Consider the following 22,640-nt stretch of genomic DNA (forward strand, 5'->3'; position numbering starts at 1 on the left):
TATGATTTTTTCGGAAGAGTTACCCGCGCGGACGTAAAGAAACTGTTATTTTTGTCATAAATTCACCATAAATCGAAATATTGTGCTAGAGACTTCCAATTTGTTGCAAAATGAAGGTAAATGCTTGAATATTACTAGAATATAAGCGTTTTAGCTTACAATTGCGTTTTTCGACCATTTCGGTAGAGTCAAAATTGATCCGAAGGTTTGAAAATTTGTCACATTCATTTTTTATATGAAAATATTTCAAAATGATAAAAGCTACAACCATGGGTTGTTTTTAGTTGTATTGTGCATGAAATTGCGCACATTTTCATATATAAAACTTTATATAATGGCTAATTTAAAATGGTGGAAACATTACCACAATCGCATGTATGATTTTTTTCGGAAGAGTTACCGCGCGGACGTAAGGAAAAAGTTTTTTCATAAATTCACCATAAATCAAAATATTGTGCTAGAGACTTCCAATTAGCTGCAAAATTAAGTTAAATGATTGAATATTACTAAAATATAAGAGTTTTAGCTTACAATTGCGTTTTTTCGACCATTTCGGTAGAGTCAAATTTGACCGAAGGTTGAAATTTTGGCACTTATCGTTATTTATATGAAAATACCTCAAAACGATAAAAGCTACAATCATGAGTATTTTTTTGTTGTATTTTACATAAAAATGCGCACATTTTCATATATCTCCATGTAACGGCTAATTTAAAATGGTTAAAAAAATTATGTCAAAGTGACGAAAATAATTTCCGAGATGTGTCCACAGATTACTTTTTGTTTTTAGTGCGGCAAGAGAAAGAAAACTCGTTGCTTGCGCGCCTGCGTAACGATTGTAAAAAAACAAAACAACAACCTTAATCCATGAAACTCCCAGCATCCCCCAAGGCGTGGGATTCAAGAGTTTTCGGCTGGTAGGCCTAAAAGTATTTTTCCGCGAATTTTTAAAAAAACTTTTGTATGTCGACGTAAAATACGTCCAGTCGGCACCCGAGAGACAAAAAATGTCGACGTAAAATACGTCCAGTCGGCGTTTAAGGGTTAAAAATGGTGCAAACATTACGACAATCGAACGAAAAAAATTTATGATTTTTTTCGGAAGTTACCAACGGGGACGTAAGAAAAAGAAAAATTTTTTTCATAAATTCACCATAAATCAAAATATTGTGCTAGAGACTTCCAATTTGTTGCAAAATGAAGGTAAATGATTAAATATTACTAGATTATAAGAGGTTCCTTTAGCACTACAGTGGTACCTCAAGATATGAAAGGCTCAACTTACGAAAAACTCGAGATACGAAAGCTGACACGAAAAATTTTACTGCTCTACATACGAAAAGTTTTCAAGATACGAAAGGTTTCTGAAAGTCCGAGATTCGCCCGATAACAATTTTGAAACTCGCGCCGTGCGCCGCCATCTTAGTTCTAGTAGACTCGCCACCATCCTCCTGCTCTCCCATTGGTTCCTGATGCTAGCCAAGCCATGAGATCCTTCTCTCCTATTGGACAGCATCCCTCCCATCATGCATCTTACATGGTGGCGTTCCTTCGCTCGGCCACTTCGCACCCAAAGCTTTATCGTACACATGCGGCATTTGTTCGGTCCAACGATTTCGTTTAGTATCGTAAATTTGTTAGTGATTTCGTTGTGCTACTTTATCGTGTTGTGAGAACCTAATTAGTAACATACTACATACGTAACTTAATTACGTACAGTACATATAGTCATGGGTCCCAAGAAAGTTGCTGAAGTTCACAGAAAGAAGAGAATGCTTTCTATGGAGACAAAGATGGAGATAATAAAAAAGTATGAAGCTGGCTTGCGGTTGAGTGTGATCACTAAGGAATACGGCCGAAAATCCGTCAACGATAAGCACCATCTTTAAGCAGAAGGAAGCCATCAAAGCAGCTACACCTTCCAAGGGCATGACTATTTTGTCCAACAAGAGGAGCCATGTGCATAATGAAATGGAAAGGCTGCTTCTTGTATGGATCGAGGACAGAGAAATCGATGGCGATATGATAACCGAGACGGCAGTCTGCCAGAAGGCCAGCGCTATTTTCTGCGATTTGATTGCCCAAGCCGAAGACGACGGCAGAGAGGGAACATCAACGGCAACCCCAGAGTTCAAGGCTTCTCATGGGTGGTTAGAAAAATTCCATAAAAGGACTGGGCATTCCAATTCGGGTGGTGAAGAAAGATTGCAAAATTACGTAAAAGTATAAAAAAAGTAAAAAGAAATGGTAAAAATCAAAAAGACAAAATAAATTTTATTTTAAGTTTTTTTGTAACGTTAAGTGTTCAGTTTTGTTTAATGAGTTTTGTAAGTTTAGTTTGTTTCTGACTTTTTTTTTTTGTGTGTTTTCGTAAGTTAAGTGTATCGTATCTGCCGTTTGTCCTCCTCCTTCTATGCCGCCACTTTCGGAGATAGCCTCACGTTGAAAGGTAAAGCTTCCACATTTTACGTTCAGTAATAATATTCTTGTACACTATATACACTTTATTTACAGGTTTTGCATTTTTATTCTTAATTTAGGTATTGAATGGTCCAAATTGTTGTAGTATTTCATTGTTTATAGGTCAATTTAGCTTTATTATGAAATTTACTGGGGTGTTTTTGGAGGGCTTGGAACGGATTAGCCATTTCACATGTAAAATGTGGTCCAAGATACGAAAAACTCATGATACGAAAGGCGCCTCAGAACGGATTAATTTCATGTCTCGAGGTACTACTGTATTTCTAAGGTAAAATATTGTTATAATACCAGAGAACAGCTAAATTGGAAATGCCAGATTATTCTGGCTCCCTCAACTTTATTATAAGGTGTCGGTATGGTTTCTGGGGCGAGTGAAACCACTACCACAGGTCCTTTTCCATTTAGCCTCTCCCTACATCAAAAATCCTCAAAAAGAGAGGAGCCGCCCTAAGGCTCACTACCTGCTACCGTGTAGCTAGCGCCTCTGATGTCATTCCTTTGATAGCACTGCTACGCTGCACACACGTTTTATTTTGCTGTGTTGTGTGTCTCGCTTTTTTGGAACTTTATTTTCACCATGGATCATCAATCTGCTTCTGCATCCAAGTTAAGTACTGCTATTATAGTTGACACTATTTAGGGGCTGCCCTTGGCATGTTTAACTGAATTATTTAGGTTTTTATGAGTCGACGGCCCACGCGGCGCTGGCCCCGAGCCACCACAACAGCGCGCTCCTTTGTGTCTCCTCGTTTCATGTCTCACGTGGTCTCCCATACTGAGTGAGCTCGAATTATTATAGCAGTATTGTTATGTTATTAATTGTTATATTATTTATTGTGATGCATTATTGACGATTTACTTTCTACATGGGATTTTACCGAGCACGTGTTCCCATTTCATAGCCGATCGGAACCCTACCGACCCAGTTTTCATGCATGCATGTTCCTTGTTGGTTAGGTTACCTTGTTAGACTCTGTGAGAATTATGCTAGTCCTACTTTTAGTCCTAGCCTGCCCTGGCCGCCTGTCCCACGTTTATTCGTCACGACACTAGGTCAGCTGCTCGGAGTTACCAGGTCTTGAGCACCCCTTCCTGGTTGGTCCTACCTAGTCCCTCCAGGACGTTCCTCTTTCTCTTCACCTCATTTTATTTCCTTTTCCCCCGTGTAAACTGTACATTTCATTTTATTTTGTCTCATATCTGTGAGTCGGCTTAGGTTGGCCTATCAGCCTTCCTTTCGCCTGGCCTTCTTCACCTCGTGTGTGTCCACACCCAACAGCGAGAAGTCCAGACGATCACGTAGTAGCCACCACGCTACCGCACCTCTCCCTCCCCCCACGTCTCCCAGCCAGGTGGGGTGATATCTCGCTCACGTTGTCGCTGACAGCCGATCCGAGTTCCCCCTTGGAGATGGAGGGAGGCCCCCACGGCGACCCATGGTGTGCGGGTGGCACTACCCAGCCGTTCTCATCCCAGAGTAGGGGAGGAGCTCACCTCTACCCAGCCTCGGCCGACCACCAGGCTCGGGTGAGCTTGGCTCCCCTCGGCTCTCTGGGCCATACCCCTGCCCTCAGTCACTCCCTCCCACCCGCTCTGGCAGAACCAGGATGCCGGCATAGCCGGACTCCTTGAGGGTGCTGACTATTTGGAGACTCCGGCCTCCGGCGGGCTTACATTATGTCATGTACCACGTTATATTTTTCTGTGTATTTGTCTTAGTTTAACCCTTAAACGCCGACTGGACGTATTTTACGTCTACATTTTTTGTCTCTCGGGTGCCGACTGGACGTAATTCATGTTGATATACAAAAGTTTTTTTAAAAATTCGCGGAAAAATACTTTTAGGCCTACCAGCCGAAAACTCTTGAATCACACGCCTTGGGGGATGCTGGGAGTTCACGGATCAAGGTGTTGTTTTGTTTATAATCGTTACGCAGGCGCGCAAGCGCGAGTTTCTTTCTTACCGCACTAAAAAGTATCTGTGACACATCTCGGAAATTATTTCGTCACTTTGACATAATTTTTGTACCATTTTAAATTAGCCGTTACATGGAGTATTATATATGAAAATGTGCGCATTTTTATGTAGAATACAAAAAAAATACTCATGATTGTAGCTTTTATCAGTTTTGAGATATTTTCATATAAATAACGATAAGTGCCAAAATTTCAACCTTCTGTCAACTTTGACTCTACCGAAATGGTCAAAAAACGCAATTGTAAGCTAAAACTCTTATATTTTAGTAATATTCAGTCATTTACCTTCATTTTGCAACTAATTGGAAGTCTCTAGCACAATATTTCGATTTATGGTGAATTTATGAAAAAAACTTTTTCCTTATGTCTGCGCGGTAACTCTTCCGACAAAAATCATACATGCGATTGTGGTAATGTTTGCACCATTTTAAAATTAGCCATTACATAAAGTTTTATATATGGAAATGTGCGCAATTTCATGCACAATACAACTAAAAACAACCCATGGTTGTAGCTTTTATCAATTTTGAAATATTTTCATATAAAAAATGATGTGACAAATTTTCAACCTTCGGTCAACTTTGACTCTACTGAAATGGTCGAAAAACGCAATTGTAAGCTAAAACACTTATATTCTAGTAATATTCAATCACTTACCTTCATTTTGCAACAAATTGGAAGTCTCTAGCACAATATTTCTATTTATGGTGAATTTATGAAAAAAATAACATTTTCCTTATGTCCGCGTGGTAACTTTTCCGAAAAAATCATACGTGTGATTGTGGCAATGTTTGCACCATTTTAAATTAGCCGTTACATAAAGTTTTATATATGAAAATGTGCGCAATTTCATGTAGAATACAACCAAAAATAATTGAAGGTTGTAGCTTTTCTCATTTTTGAAATATTTGCATATAAATCACGATAAATAGAAAAAAAACCACGTTCGGTCAACTTTGACTCTACGAAATGGTCGAAAAACGCAATTGTAAGCTAAAACTCTTACATTCTAGTAAATATTCAATCATTTCTCTTTCATCTTGAACAAATGCAAAGTCTCTAGCCACAATATTTATTTATTTATGGTGAATTTAATTTAAAAAAAAAACTTTCCTTCCCTCCGCATGTGGATTCTCCGCCACAAATCTCCGAAATGCGTACGTCCCATTCTTGGAATATTTGCTCCGTTTCATATTAGGCATTTCATAGAGTTTTATATATGAAAATGTGCGCAATTTCATGTAGAATAAAACAAAAAATATTTGAAGGTTGTAGCTTTTCTAATTTCCAAAATAATTGCATATAAAAATATATATAAAAAAATTCTTCATTTGGTCAACTTTAACTGGTCAGATATGGTCGAAAACTGCAATTGTAAGCTAATACTCTTACAGTATATGTAGTAATATGCAATCATTTGTCTTCATTTTGAAAGAAATTGGAAGTCTCTAGGACGATATTTAGATTTATGGTGAAATTTTGAAAAAAAATATTTGTTTATGTCTGCTCGTTACGAATTCATGCATTATCTTGTGATAATATTTTCTCTGTGTTGCTTTTATCGCTTTACAATATGTTATATACCAAAATGATCGCAATTTAGTGTACATTACAACAAAAAAAGATTAACTTGTTACCTTTAACCGTTTTGCGCATAGCGCGATTTGAATACAATTATATATGAAATTTTCGTTTTTTGCGCTATCATATATCGCATTATTTATATATGATAATGATAATTTTTTTCATTTCTGATGGTTGCATACTAAACTTCAGACAATGACAAAAAAAAGGAGCCAAAATGAACTCTTAATCTTGAAAACTAAGCGCGCTGTAATATTTTGAAAAAAAATATTTTTTCCGCTTCCTCGCTCACTCTGAGACCGCCTCGGCACACGGAAGACGATTTTTAATATACCCCTTCGGCGTTTAAGGGTTAACTTTCGAAGCCACCGTGCTTCTTTGGGAGCTACCCCTCCCTTTTTAGTTTAAGTGTTATGGTGGAGTTACTAAGCTCCGCCGCCTCGCCCGATCTCTCCCATCTCGACACCCGGTACCTGCTTGGACTACTCCTTCTCCGGTGTATGGCAATTGTAGCTACCCCGATTCAGTAGTTTTTTGTTCTCCGGTGTCACCGGAAACACTGTTAACTAGTACTTTCTACTAGCTCTACCAGATTCTCCAGCATGATGCATGGCAAGAGAAGGCCGAGACAGGGATAATTCTACAACACCAAACACTCCGGTGTTATGGCATATCAACCACGGACATTGTCTGAATGGTTAACAATGGTACTCGTGTATCATTCCATTTATAGGCCACCCATTGTATGGAGACCGACTGCAACGCCTTCCTCCAGGATCCCTGTGGGCACGATGTCTGCCGGACCCACGCCACCTGCGCAGTCCAACTAGAATGTTCAGTAATGTGGTGTTTTAGCTTAAAATTGCGTTTTTCGACCATTTCGGTCGAGTCAAAGTTGACTGAAGGTTGAAATTTGGGCACTTATCGTTATTTATATGAAAATATTTCAAAACTGATAAAAGCTACAATCATGAGTATTTTTTTGTTGTATTCTACATGAAATTGCACACATTCTCCATATATAATACTCTATGTAACGGATAATTTAAAATGGTGCAAAAAATTATGTCAAAGTGACTAAATAATTTCTGAGATGTGTCACTGATACTTTTTAGTGCAATAAGAAAGAAATTCACGCTTGCGCGCCTTTGTAACGATTGTAAACAAAACAACGCCTTGATCCGTGAGCTCCCAGCATCCCCCAAGGCGCGTGATTCAAAAGTTTTTGCCTGGTAGGCCTATAAGTATTTTTCCACGAATGTTAAAAAAAACATTTTATCGACGTACCATACATCCAATTGGCACCCGACAGACAATTTATGTCGACGTTTAATACGTCCAATCGGCATTAAAGGGATACTGACTCTTCATTTGCATTGAAAGTGAAATGCTTTAGTGCTTTGACATTTTTGCCCATCCACAATGTTGTTGATGGTTTTGAACTACTTTCCAGTGAAGAAGATATACTTACAGAATTTATTTTTTATTTTGAACAGACTTATATTGGTGTTCAGCGTGAAGAGGGGAATGGAGACAAAGAGTTGAACCTCTTTTCCCTATCGAAATGTGGGATGTACACGAACGTACTCTAAATGCCGTTCCGAGTACGAACAATCATCTGGAAGGTTTTAATAGTGCTCTAAAGAGCGTTGCTAACAAGTATCCATCCAAATTTGTGGGCACTTTGGTCTTTACTCCAAAAAGAGGAGGCTCTTACCCAAACTAAAATTATTCATTTAAGACGAGGAGACGAGGCTAAAAGAAGAAAAAAATACAAGTCTGTAAATGAAAGACCGATGCATCTCATAGAAAATTATGAACCATCACGCATTACCGAATTTTTAAAAGGTGACATATAACTTGCATGAATAAAATTTTATGTATGTTTCTCTTTATATTATCATCTGATATTGGTTGAATTAAGATCTGATTTTAATCTAGGGTTAGAAGGCCAGTTTTTGTCATCTGAGCATTCTTCCTCTCAGAAACACTTCATCCTAGAGGAAATCATCTTTTGAGCGCCCAGTCGACGCTCCTTTTTGTACCTCTGTGCCCATTGTCGCCAGAGTGCTATTCAGCATTGGATTACCCAATGGCACCGGAGCGCCCATTGGCACAGGATCTCCCAGTGCCGCCGGAACTCTGTTTTTAGTGTGGTTTTCAAGTGCCTGTTGGCCTCTGAGCATTGTTTGGTGCCAGACCCTCCTGCCTCATGTTTTAAACTTGCAGCACCATTGCTAGTTAGTGCAACAATGATGGCACTTACACAACCTTTGGGTTTCCAAGCCTCTACTTGATTAGACCCGTCATTACTGGTGTTTTAGCGCCAACTGGACAACATACTGGGTTCGGTTAAGGAAATCCCGTTGCCTAACTTAACTCCCTGCAAATTTGTCTCTGGTTTCTTTGGATGAGGGCAAGGAGTTGGACCAGAGCGCCCCTTTTTCTGCTTATGCTTCATTACTTCATTATTTTCAAGTGACCTTCCTGGACTACTTTCTCACCAGCAACCTTGGCTTCACTTGCTTCGACTTACTTGATGGGTAATCAGATGCTGGGCTCTACAAGACTCCCAAAAATGGTGTTTTCTTTATAAGCTAAGAAGGCTTTAAGAGAGGTGGACAGATGGCTCTTGGAGAAGAAAAAAAAGGAAAAGCCAACTTTAGTTTCTCTTCTTTCAGGCTTTATCATAAGAGATATCTGTCCTACACTACAGGGGAAGCTCCTTCCCTTTGGGTGTCTGCCTCCTCCCAGGGGGACTTCTCCTGCCAGATAGATTCCTCCTGGAGGTCTTCTTCTCTGCTAATATCATGTTCTCCATGTCAGAAATCGATGATTATGATTTGTTAAAGAACCTTTTCAAAGTCATCGAAGTTATGAGTTTCATAGACTGTACGGTAGGAGCACTGGCACGTAAGTTAAAGGGTGCACTTCTTTATGGAATTTATGTCTTGTCTCGACATTGGCATAAGGGATGGGTCTCAAAAATTAGTTTCCCCTTTGGGCACTAGGAATTCTAAAGAAGAGACAACTTTGGTGTTCATATACGTACTATGAAAGGAGTGACCCAGTCACAGAAGTCCGCCCTTCTCTTCTCTCCACTGGATAGACAACACCTGTTCCATCAGGCAACAGTGCTCCAGATTGCTTCTGGCCCTCAGAAAAAAATCTACTAAAGATCTCCTTGCCCAGTCCGCAAGACGCTCTAGAGAGGCGCCTTCTTTTGGTGTCCGTACAACCTCCTCTACAACCACAGCCCTTTCGCGGTAGAAGGTAACAAAGGGGATTCTCCAGATCTCAAGGGAATGTCCATTTTACCTCTCAAGCAATCAAAAAGTCTTCTACAAGACCTCCATATGTAAATGTGAATCTTGTTCTCCGTCTGGAAGTCTTGAGAAGAAAGTGGGGCAGAACCCTGGATTGTACAACTATTAAGAGAGGGATATTCAATACTGTTCAAGTGAAAGCCACCCTTGACCAACTTGCTAGTAACTTTGACAGCCTGCTTGGCAGGATCAGAGAGGTTCTTGTCCCTCCCAGGAAGTTTCGTCCCTTCTTAAAAAGAGAGCCATCAAAATAATAGAAAACACTCACTCTTGGATTTTACAATAAACTTTTCGTAGTCCCAAAGGTCTCAGGGTTTGAGGCCAGTTCTAGATGTGAGTGTGTGTGTTGAATTTGTATACTATCCATAAAACTAAATTCAAAATGGAAACAAGCCAAACCATATCGTTCATTCTCCAGGGATATTGTATAATATCAATCAACATGAGGGACACTTACTTCCATGTCCCAGTCCACCCAGACTCAAAAAGGTTTCTAAGGTTTGTGCTCCAGTACTTGGTACTATATCAATTCAGAGCCCTTTGCATTGTTCTGTCCACAGCTCCCCTAGTTTTCACCTGTATTCTAGCTCCCATCATGAAGTGGCTACACCTAGTAGGGATGAATATTTTGCTCTGTCTGGACAATTGGCTGATTTGCTCCCAGTTGAAGGGAAAATGTAGGGCATTTCAGTAAATCTTCAGAAATCACAAATAATTCCATGTCAGGAAATAGTTTATTTATGAATGAGGATAAACTCCTTGACTTTTCAGGTTTTTTCTTCCCTTTCCCAAAAGGATCGATTTGTGTCTTCAAAAAGTAGAAAAATTTCTCTCCCTTCACTCCTTCTCTGCAAATGTTTGTATGAGCGTACTGGGGACGCTCATCCATAGAGCAGTTTGTCTCCTTAGGACGGCTACACATGAGGAACCTGTAATTCTTTCTCAGGATCAATTGGGACAGGAAGAACACCCAGTTTCCTATTACTCTGGAGATCAAAGAGGACCTGCTTTGGTGGAGGTGTAGAGAAAGACTGTTGGAAGGGAAGTCACTCCTTCCTCTGAGCCCCAACCTAGTGTTTTATTCAAACGCCTCCAGAATTTGGACCACAGAACAGGGGAAATGGCACATAAATCTAAAAAGAGTTTACAGCAATCCACTGCAGAATGAAAGCCTTTGCAATGGAAGTATTCTACAAGACAGCGACAGTCCATTCAGACAATACCGTGACACTGTCTTATATCGGGAAACAAGGAGAAACACATTCCTTCACCCATAGTGAGGCAGCAAGGGCCATTTGCAACCGCCAAAAATCACTGTCTTCCATTTACTGTTCACCAGCCCCGGACCCCCTGGCATAGGCAACGGAAGCAATGTTGACAGACTGGTCAGACAAAGACCTTTATGCCTTCCCTCCATTCAGGATGGTGAGGGAGGTCATCAGTAAGTTCAGGTCTCGTTGAAATCTCTCAATGGCACTCATAGCCCGGACCTTCTAGAGTTGCTAATGGACTTTCAGAAACTACTGCCTCAAAAAGTCGGTCTGTGTAAACAGCCTCACTTCTGACATTACCATCAAGAACTGTCCACTGTCTCACAGCATTCAGACTGTCAGGAGACTGGTGCGAGCAGAAGGTTTATCAAGCCCAGTGGACAGTCTTCCGGTCTTGGTGCAGAAGATATAACATCTTGTCTTCTTAGGTGTCTGTAGCAGAAATCACTGATTTTTTGCTATGTATATCTAAGATCTTCTAAGGGCTTGTTGACCTCAACAATTAAAGGATACAGAGTGATGTTAAGCTCAGTTTTCAAGCATAGGGGAGTTGATCTTTCCTCTAATCAAGATTTGTCCGACCTCATAGATCTTTTGGTACAGCTAAACAGGTAGAAATTAGGTCATTGGCTTGGAACTTAGAAGTGGTCCTTAAATAGCTGTCAGAACCCCGTTTTGAGCCTTTACCTACAATTTCACGTAGGGACTTCACAAGGAAAACTTTTTTCTTACAGTTTGTTCGTTCAACCTAGGATTTTTAGCAAAGAAGGAGACACCGTCCAAACCCTGGCCTCGCTCTTTTACTGTAAAAAGTTTGATGGACATTCTAGGGCCTGAAGAGGAAGAGAGAACTCTTTGTCTAGTCCGGGCTCTAAGATCCTATCTTCACAGAACGGAAAAGATTCATGAGCTTTCAAATAATCTGTGGTGCTCGGTGAAAGATCTGTCATGTCAGCTTTCCAAAAATGACTTTTCATTTTTTCTGAGAAGCTTAATCTTGGATGCCCACTCCCAGATCAAGGAGGAGTCCTTAACCTTGGTGAAAGCTAAAGCACATGAAGTTAAGGCAGTGGCCACATCACTTGCCTTTAAGCATAACCTATCTCTTTCCTCAATCATTCAATCAACATATTGGAAGTGCAAATCTGTGTGTGTCCTATTGGTTGCAGGAATTTGAAACTGTTTACGGAAATTTCAGTACCTTGGTTCATTTTTGTTGCTGGCTTGGTGTTGTGGGAGGGAGTATAGGAAGTTTGTCTTCTATTCATTTTCCTCATTGCCTTGCAGAAGGGTGTCGAGTCAAGGGGAGCCTGGAGGTACTATGTACTTGGAGTACCCAACGGGTCATCTAATGATTGGGTAGTGGTTTTTAAATTTGGGTTAGACAACTACTTTATTTACTCTGGTTAATTGTTGAATCATGGTACTGATCATAGCCCTCCCTCCTACCCACACATGGACTAGAGGGCATAAACAACTAAACTTGGTGTTAAATTGGTTCCTCTCTACTCCAAAAGTAGGTGCCATTTGTTTGTTTAGCCAAAACAAAAGTAGGGCTACTGCGAATATCAAAATTCTAGCTGTCGAAAGAAAGTGAAACTATAGATATGTAAGTACTTGGCAAGTATATATACAGTGGACCCCCCGTATTCGCGTTCTCCAGATTCGCGGACTCACACATTCGCGGATTTCTCTGGGGAACGTTTCCCTGCATTATTCGCGGAAAATTCGCGCATTCACGGTATTTTTATATGATAAATATCCACAAATTCCTGTTTTTTTTGATGAATTTCATCATAAAATGCACTTTTTGTGATAAAACTATTAAAAAACCAAGTATGAAAATTTTGAGTGGGTTTTTCTTGAGTTTTAACTAACAAAATAGGCTGTTTTTAGCATTTTCATAGGGGTTCCAAACATTCGTGGATTCTAACTATTCACGGGGGGGTCTGGTACGCATCCCCCGCGAATACGGGGGGACCACTGTATATATAATATAATATATATATATATATCTATATATATATATATATATATATATATAAAACACACGTATATGTACAGTTGACCCCCGTATTCGCGTTCTCCGGATTCGCGGACTCACACATTCGCTGATTTCTCTCGGGAACGTTTCCCCGCATTAGTCGCGAAAGATTTGCACATTCGCGGTATTTTACTATGAGAAATATCCACAAATTCCTGGGTTTTTGATCAATTTCATCATAAAATGCACGTTTTGTGATAAAACTATTGAAAAACCAAGTATGAAAATTTGTAGTGGTTTTTCTTGAGTTTTAACTAACAAAATAGGCTGTTTTTAGCGTTTTTATAGGGGTTCCAAACATTCGCGGATTCTAACTATTCACGGGGGGTCTGGTACGCATCCCCTCCGAATACGGGGGACCACTGTGTGTGTATATATATATATATATATATATATATATATATATATATATATATATATATATATAACTTTTATTATCAATCATGTAATGTATCATTCTTTCATTGTAAGATTTGCGGAGTTTTTTTTCAAGCTGTTGAATATAATATTGGATCTAACAATACTTGCACAATAAAAAATACAGAGTTCCATATGTCTTGCATGTGAGTGTGCATGTACATTTGTCTGATGATGTTATATAGAGCATGTGGCTTACATTTTATGCTCACATTTTAGTATTGCAGCATTAGAAATTAACATTTCATCCAATCTTTATGTTTGCACAGGGCTTTTGAAATTTGTATTCAATAAATTATTTGTTATGGTATGGCATACAAACACTTACATTATCCTTATGCCATCAGAAAACCCATCATAGGCCACATAGCTAAGGCTGTCATATATGATAGTTTGAAACCTCTGGTGAAAATGTAATGCCCTATATATACTGCTTAGTTATGTAAATTGCATATCATTAAGGGATGTTACCTTAATCAAAACTTAAAATAAAATAACAGTACACAACAGAAGAGACAAAGAGGGCATCAAACAGACAGACATTTATATTGTTGTTTACAGAATTTATTTACACCTGGATGATCTCAGTTCATTTGTTGATTACATGTAAATTGTAGATTTGTAAGTAGTCATATGAATACCATTCTGTTTGTCTGGATATCTGTTTACACCTTTCTCCCGTGTATTTGTATCTGCAATGAAATGTGATTAATATAATTGCGTTAATAAATATGTATAATGCATTACATATTTACATTACCGTAGGTTCCAGTAAACAATTGCCCAAGTCCAAATAGTTTATAAACTCTGATGAACGGAAATCCTTTCAGTTAAGGCTGCTCTGTATTATGTATGTGCAGAAATAGAGAAGCTGCAACAGCATACAATCACTGTTGCCCAATACGTAGTACTAGAGTGATATATAATTTGGCAAAACTATAGTCATTAACTTATACAAAACACAACAATTATTTTGAGCAGTGTAGAAAAGTATTAAGTGCTAAGGAGTAAATGTTATCTATTGAACATAAAAGTTATGTAACAAGTCATAAAATAAACTATCACCAGTTTAATGTATGAACAGCACAAGTGAGTTAAAAAACTTCCTAACAAAATGAACTCTGGTTACTCAATGGTAATTAAAAGGCAAAGAAAAGTTATTAAGTAGAATAAAGTAAAAGAGTAGTTTGGCTGAAAATGAAAAAATACAGACAATAAGTGAAGAAAATAAAAACCCAAATATGTAGAGACTAAAATGGAATGATAATTCAAAACTTATCTAGCTATGAGTTTATGGTTCTTGTGATCATCAGTGAAATGTAAAAGAATTAGATAGGTTGTTTCAGCCTACCAGTGGGTCAAAGGTGCACTGTCACACTGTAGTTGATTGTCTAGCTGTTCTTCCATCTGCAAGATTCCAGAAACTACACATCTGGGAAATTTAACATTGCAAAGCAATACCAGTTGATTGATGGGCATGTATGAAAAACAGATTGTAATAACCTAAGCTAAGTCATGGGTGTAAGTTTCAACTTCTAGAAGCGCTGTTTTATTTTATTTTATTAAATTAAATAAGAATAATGTACAGTAGTTAAAAAAAATATGATAAATTATGTATTCTTGTGTAAATTTTTTATAAAATGTTTTAGTATCATTTGTTTTCTAGTTTTGAAAGATTTAGCAGTACAGTACGTACTGGTGTAATAGTGATCTGTGAAATTAATTATCCTTTGTATTGGAAGACTGGTACAACTATCACTGATGAAGACATGGGGTCAGGGGCCTCAGAGGTGGAAAGCAATACAACCGGATTAGAGGAGGAAGATGGAGAAGATGAGGAGGAAGAAGTTGAAGAAGATGAGACAAGTGATGAAGAGACATTTGAGAAACATTTCCCTATTGTTATCCCAGATAATCTAAAGTCAGTTTTAGAACAGGATTATTATTTCATCAATGAAAAAGATAAGGTTAGTTATTCCTTGTTTAATTATTTTTTTGGTACTGTTAGTCTATTTTATTGTCCTGTGACGTTGTAAAAACTTAAAATGTATGCACTTGTAGATAAAGTTCTCTTTTTCAGTATTTATAGCTCCTAGCTTATTCCATGTTAGATACCAAAGGTCAGTTGCATTGATTTCTGCCTCTTGCTTTTCATCTTTCTATCATGGATTTTCCGACTAGGTGTTGAACTCCGTTAACTTTATTTTTCTCCAGCTTTTTCCCAGTTAAGAACAGATTTTTCAGGCAAGCCTTAGGTATGTGACTCATTGTGTTTGTTAATCCGCTGAAATTGATAATAATAATAATAATTAATAATAATGATAATAAAGAAAGGTCTCATAAGTCATATAAATTTCATGGTCCCAAGTTGCTTGTGGGAGAGGAGCTGAATTTTGTTTGGCTGTTAGGCAATTAATGTGTCTCTGAGCAAAGCGTTCTCCCATAATTTGATGGATGCATTTGTCTCTGTGTGCAGTCAGTGGAGGTAGGGAGGGTGCTCATAATGGAAGGGTTGTTTACATGGGATGGAGGCTCCTGATTGGTGTGCTCACTCAGCTCAGGAGGGCTATGAGGCAATGTTCTGTGCATCATCATTGGTAGGAGGAAAGTTTTCTTGGTGATATTAAGGCTATTCCTCTCCTTTCCAATGATTAGAGACTCCAAGAGGTGAAGGAAGCAGTGATCTGCTGTCCTGTTGATAGTCTCCATGTTTTGGATCATATCACATCTTTTTATTTTGATATTACAAACATGAGATTGCTGTTCCACCTACGTCAGTATGAGATTTTCCAAGAGGATCTCCTGCAGTGATCAAGAAGGCCACATACATATTATGAGCCTCCATCCAATGTGAGTGAGCCTTCCTGTCTCCAATGTCGACATGTGGAGAAGAGTGCAACCATCAACATATAAAAGGTCTCTTGCATGGACACTAATGGCTAATCAAAATTCAGTCCTCTCCCACCAGCAACCGGGGACCCTTTATATACCAAATATAATAATAATAATACTTATGATAATAATGATGCAGAAAGAGGATATTACTGAGAACATGGAACAATAGTTGCATAATATATTTTTTATTGATTTTATTTTATTTTTTTATTTGAAAGAGATCATTGGATTACATTTCTAGTTTCAAAAGGCTCTGTCAAAGTACTCTGTCTTCTTTCTTTAATGAGATGAAATTGGGGTAAGATAATATTAAAGGACTTGGACGCTAAGTGGGGTGAGACTGAGGAGAATGGTTGACAAGTAAAATAGTATAGGAAATAATGCAACCAAGGCAGAATGGATGTTACTGTCTATGATGCCTTGTGAGGGACAGTAAAAGTTGGCCCTTGTTGGGCATGGATTTCAAAATATGGAGGTAGGAAGGATACTGGTAGAAAAGTGCACTACAAGGAAATTTTTGTGCTTTTGATTAAGGTTTGATGTACGTGCACAGTAGTTAGACCAGCCAATTAGATAAAAAAAGTATGGGGAACAGTTTTCAATGTAATAAGTATTGTAGGATTTTTTAATATTAAATTTTTTTTAAACAGATATTGGATCTGCCAACTTCTAGAACAGCATTAAGCTTGCTAGAATCATATGTTAGATTCTTTGCTGTTCGTTATATACCAAGAACAAAAGAAAGGAGAAGAAGTGAGCTGAAAGAGAGAGACAAAACATTCCTCACGTAAGTCCATCATTATGTGTTTGTGAAAAACTGTATACTAAAACCTCAATACAGTGAGCCCTCGCTACTTCGCGGTTCGACCATCGCGGATTCACGACTTCACGGACTTTTTTCATTACGTATGTATATATTATAAAAGAAATATATCGCGGATTTTCCGGAAATTTCGAAAATAGCCGCGATATATGAAGACCCCAAATATTTCGTTAATTCCATTAATAATTAGTAATATCTGCTCTTACTGATGGTTCATTGCATTACATATGACATATAATTCAGTACAGAAAGAAATAAAACACGAAAAGAGAATGTGATCTTACGATAATTCAGTATACGTAGTAAAATTAAATCGAACATGAAACGCAAGCTAGTATTCATTCGCTCGGAAACTAGTTCTGCATATGAGGCGTCACTAAAAAAATTAGAAAAATACGACATAAAAAGTGTCGAAAATCATCATAACTTCAAAGGATTTTTATCATAGTATGCATTTTTTAAAAGTCATTAACTCAGAACGTCGGAAGACGCCTCTCTCTCTCTCTCTCTCTCTCTCTCTCTCTCTCTCTCTCTCTCTCTCTCTCTCTCTCTCTCTCTCTCTCTGATCAAATTACTGAATACGTAATGTCTCTCTTTGGATACTTGGAATTTGCGTTGTAATCTAACCAGAAACTTAGTTTTGTTATTATTACTAGAAACAAGCAATGATCTTTTCATTATTTGCGCTTTTGGATTGTTATAAACTTTGCGCATCCAAGCTAGTATTCATTCGCTCGGAAACTAGTTCTGAATATGAGGCGTCACTAAAAAACATAGAAAAATACGACATAAAAAGTGTCGAAAATCATCATAACCTCAAAATTTTTGTTGTAATCTAACCAGAAACTTATTTTTATTAATATACTGTGCTAAACTATAAAGGATTTTTATCATTGTATGCGTTTTTTAAAAGCATCGTTAACTCGGAGCGTCGGAAGCGTCAGCGTCGTAACTATCATTGGCTGCACAGTAGAAGACATCATCAGCTTCATCATCATCATTTCTACTGTGCAGCAAATTCATCGCCATCATCATTCAAGTTTTTCTTCAACTTCTTTCGTGGTGAGTACAGTAACAATCTTTATTTTTTTATACTTTAATATTCTAACATTTTAATATTTGTGCCTGTTTTAGTTTAGGGTACTGTAGTACATGCATTAAGTGTTCTGTACATTAAAGGGTGGTTTGTTAACAGTACTACGTAAAGGGAGGGTTATAAAAGTCTGAATATACATGTTAAATAAATACGTAAATATGGTGTCCCTACTTCGCGGATTTTCAGCTATCGCGGCCGGGTTTGGAACCTATCTACCGCGATGAACGAGGGTTCACTGTATAGCAAATTGTAAAATAGCAAAATATACTATATAGCAACTTGGCTCAGATCGAGAAACATCTGTAAGACTACTGTACCCACTCAACATCAGTCATTAGATAGATTTGCATTTGTATATTAATTGAAAATTAATAAAGTTTACATAAGAAACATGGTAAGATTTTATCAGAACATTTAGATTAATGCACGTTTGTTATCTGCATATGTGCATTTTTCTGCTATTCTCATCTGAGCCAATAGCTCTATCTCGAAAATGTATTCTGGCACCCCGACATAAAAGACCTCAACTTATAAGGTTTTGTTATTTATAGGATGTATAGTTGAGTCTATAATAAAACTTATACTTTGTATTTTTGGTGTTACTAGTAGAGCATGTGTGGTTATTTTTGCTTGTGTTAAGAGTTAAAACTACAGTGTTCAATATATACAGCAGTTACATAGTGTAATGTACCTGCTGTACATTGTTAAATTTATGCATAAAATGTAACTTAAAAGATAAAGTGTCACACTATATACACTTGGCAGTCACATGCTCTGCAATTTTCTAAGATGTGGTAAAAAAGTGTGTAATTGCATGCATGTTTGTTCCTACACGATATACAAACCCTTGGCATAGGAATTGCTTAAGGCATAGCCTGGATACGGCCGCTGAATTCTTTAACAAGGTGGTTAGGTAGTTAACTACATGTCTGGTCGTTGGTAGTCCCTCTGACCAGACGTAAACATTCCTATTTGCTTTCGGCCGTTGTTGCAGCTAAACGTGTTCTCCTCCGCTCTCTGCCGAACTGTTTTATTGCTGTTTTCTTACAATCCCGGTAGGATTTTTCTTTGTTATTTATTATAAGTTATGATTGTTGCTGTAATAATGTGTTTGTGATATACTGAATCATGTAAACCCATGAATTACAACTTCTTTATAAGCTTTGATCATTGTTGTGATATTGTGTTTGTGATATACGGAATCATGCAAACCCATGAATCGCAACAGCATTGTACCCTGCCCCTGGGCACTGCTCCAGGTTGAGGGTAGGAGGTGCAGCAAATTCCTTGCCTTGATAGATCAATCTTCATGCCCTTTACCCATCATGCCGGGGGCGTGAGTGGAACATTTTTTTGTATGCGAAGTGCTCCGTTTGGTCTATGACAGGAGGAGGAATACATTTGAAGACCTGTGATGAGGGTAAGACACCTGTCACCACATCAAGGTATGAACCTCCTCTTCCTTTGTATTTACTGCTTTCCTGGCAATCATCCCATACTCACTGTCGTCCCTCTGGGGGAAGCTTAATATTCTTCTTTCCCCTCCGACAAGTCGGAGAGGGAAGAAGAAGTAGGGGCTGTGGTCCCAGACCTGGGGATCATCCCTTTAGGGTCCTCTCCTCGCTTCAAAGTATACCTTCACATGAGGGGAACTCCCTTTTTGTTCATATGTGAAACAGACCTTTGGTCTTAACAATAGGCTAATTTTCAAGCACTTAGCTGGAACCAGTTAACCAAACAGAGATTGTAAAGCAAGGAATCTGTGAAATATGGCAACGCATGCGCATATTGGGTGAAAGCTGGTCAAAGACTGCGCACCCCACGCCATCACGTTAGCCTTTTTCTTAACCGCCTTGGGGAGTGACGCAGTTGCTAACTCTCCGTCCATGCCGGTTGTTTTGCCTGTTTCGCTCTTATTTGTTGTTTGTGTGTGTGTATGTGTCAGTATGGCTTCCGCTACATCTTCATACTTAATACTAAAACATTTATAGTGAAATAAACATGAAATACTTAATATAAAATATATTCTTTCATTCCTTACATGACATCCCATTGCATTCATCATTTATCATCTTGTGTTTTGTAGTTTCGTAGCTTAAATGTCATGGAAGACAATGTTACCAAAAAAAAAAAAAAATCATTGGTAGGTCCATCAATATGAAAATAACAAGCAAAAGATTAAGAATATTAATCTCTCTCTATCTTTATGAAGTCAGGTGTTGCTCACGTGATCACTTGATGAGGTCATCATCATGATCACGACACCTCGATAGAAGAAGTCTTTTGGGGGAAAAAGAATATTAAGACTTCATATCGTCACTATCATTATCACTATGGAGGAGTTATGGAGTTCCATTTGACAACGTCTGTCTGAGTGAGAGAGAGAGAGAGAGAGAGAGAGAGAAATTGGTGGTTGGATGGTTAACGACTGAATTGGCGGTTGGTGAGTTCTGGGTTGTCTGCTAGTGCTGTTGGAGTTAGAGTTCTGTGGTTTTAGAGAGTCTTTAGTCAGTCTTGGTGAGAGCTGGTGATAGACAGTAGTGTTGGCAGCAGTCTAGTGAAGGCATTGAAATTTGTTTGAGTTGTGTTTTGTTGATTTGTTGTTAGTTACTAAGTTTGGTGTTGTTAGTGGGTGTGTGTGTTGCCTTTTTGTGTTGTTTTTGTGTTAGTAATTGTTTGTGCAGTGGTCTTGTGTTGTGGTTAAGTTCCTTATTGTTTGCTGAGTTGTTGAGTTGTGGTTGAGTTCTTGTTTGTTGAGTTGTGGTTGTGTTCCTTGTTTGTTGTTGTATTGTTGAGTTGTAGGGTTGTGGTCCTTGGGTGTTTTGTTGTTGAGTTGTGGTCTTGGTTGTTGTGTTGTTGGGTTGTAGTTCTTGGTTTTTGTCTGGTTGTTGGTGGTGTCTCAGTGACCTCGACCAGTGGACAGCACAGCATACCCCTAAGTATCTGCAGTTGGGTGAGTACATGTGTTTGTGTGTTTCTTTTGTTCTGTGTGTAGGTGTAGGTCAATTGTCCTGCGAGTATTCTGTAGTGTAACGAGGAAAGTGTGACTGAGGGTGAGTTTGGTAGCCGGATTGATTAGGTTTATGTGGGGGGGATTTACCCACTTGTTTCTTAAGCTTGTGATCTCGCCACATCACCATCACCCTTTCCTAACCTATAATGGAAATCTATATATGAAAAAAATGTTAATTAGATATTGATACCTTATGGAGGAAATTGTTTACCCATTGATTTTTTCCTACAATCAGTCCTCCTATATCCCTCTCATTATTCCTTCTTATTATATAACAATTTTCTTCATAATTCTTATATCATTATAATCCTTAAATCATTGGCTTGAAGATGTTTAGTGATGGAATTCAGAAACACTCCTTTTCTGCAGGTAAAACTGAGGTGTAATGAAAGTTATAATTTTTGAAAGAGTCGGAACATACATCCTCCCTATGTGATCTCTCGAGCAAGACTGAAAGTTTCCAGCCCTATGATTGGCTTATCAACAGCCAATCAGGAGCGTCGTAAGGGACTGACCTAGACATCACATGCACGGTTGATGTAAATCTACTATAGCAGTGCTGCTGCTGGGAGAGGTGCTGCTCCCACCAGCACTGCTACCAGTCCGCTACCAGTCCTGCTACAGCATAGTGAGTACCATTGCATTTTTCATAGGAAAGTGTTTTCGTTTAGACAATTGCGCTCTCCTAGACCCACGCTCATGTCACCATTAGTGCAAGGGTGCAGCTCACTCCCCTGGCAGCAGCACTGCTAGGAGAAGTGAGAGCATCCAATCCTACTCTCCTATTCCCTCTACTTCCTCGAACTACACTGGGATGGGCGAGGTGAATAGGAGGAATCCTTTAGAGTGCACTCCTCAGGATTCAACCTCAACGGCCCATGTTCCTGGAGGGGTTTTAGGATCCCACTGCTCATACGCCCGCATCTTTGAGGAAGGATCTAAGGGATTTGGTGAGGTTCTCCCTCAAAGGAGAGTTGATGTTGATCGGGAGGACCAGTCTCTCGAAGGACTCGAAGGTCCTCTACCCAGAGACTTGGACACCCCCGAGATTCAGAGGAATTTTTTCAGAGATCATAATGCTGATACGTCAGCATAATGATCTTGGGGGAACGACCACAGCCTCCTCTAAAGACTCGAAGCCTTGTGGGGACCCAAGAGGGAACCCAAGGTCTTGACGGGGCTGGCGTGGTTGGGCCTGGCTGAAAGTTTATTGGGACAGATAAATGTCCACATCCCTGGACAAGAGAATTCACTTAAGTCGAATTATTAGGCCAAGCTACTTCCCCCTCCTCTACCTGCCAGAAGCATAAATTTGGTGCACGATCTATCCAGAAAGGGAGCAGCACTGCTGCGAGCAGGAGCACTGCTCCCACCAGCGCTGCTGCTAGCAGAGGCGCTGCTTCCATCAGCGCTGCTGCCAGCAAGGGCACTGCTACCTTTCTACCGGCGCTACTGTTGGCAGAGGTGCTGCTACATCCAGCACTGCTACCAGTTCTGCTAACACATGCACTCGGAGAAGCCTTTATGGACAACCAGGTAACCTGGACCCGGTTTACCTGGGTCCTGGTCTTACACTGCATCACTTGATGAGTGAGAGAATCTCTCTCTCAACAGGAAGCAGCGACACTGGAGACTACTGTAATGGCAGCTCTTCAGGCTGTCTCCTGGCTAGACTTGTGATCCTTCACAGTGGCTAGAGTCGCTGCTTCCTCC

The 22,640-nt window shown here is 39.1% G+C and overlaps 1 protein-coding gene across 1 annotated transcript in view; it reads left to right on the plus strand.

The window, feature by feature from the left end:
- Positions 1 to 22,640, plus strand: part of LOC135226636 (putative male-specific lethal-3 protein-like 2) — a 247,616-nt gene that overhangs the window by 139,706 nt on the left and 85,270 nt on the right. Inside the window, exons 4-5 of the mRNA XM_064266350.1 lie at positions 14,843 to 15,067; positions 16,646 to 16,782. Of these exons, the coding sequence (XP_064122420.1) occupies positions 14,843 to 15,067; positions 16,646 to 16,782 (362 nt within the window). The remainder of the gene's footprint in view (positions 1 to 14,842; positions 15,068 to 16,645; positions 16,783 to 22,640) is intronic.

The sequence above is a fragment of the Macrobrachium nipponense genome, chromosome 15 (assembly GCF_015104395.2).
Source record: "Macrobrachium nipponense isolate FS-2020 chromosome 15, ASM1510439v2, whole genome shotgun sequence".
In the NCBI taxonomy this organism is placed as follows: domain Eukaryota; kingdom Metazoa; phylum Arthropoda; class Malacostraca; order Decapoda; family Palaemonidae; genus Macrobrachium; species Macrobrachium nipponense.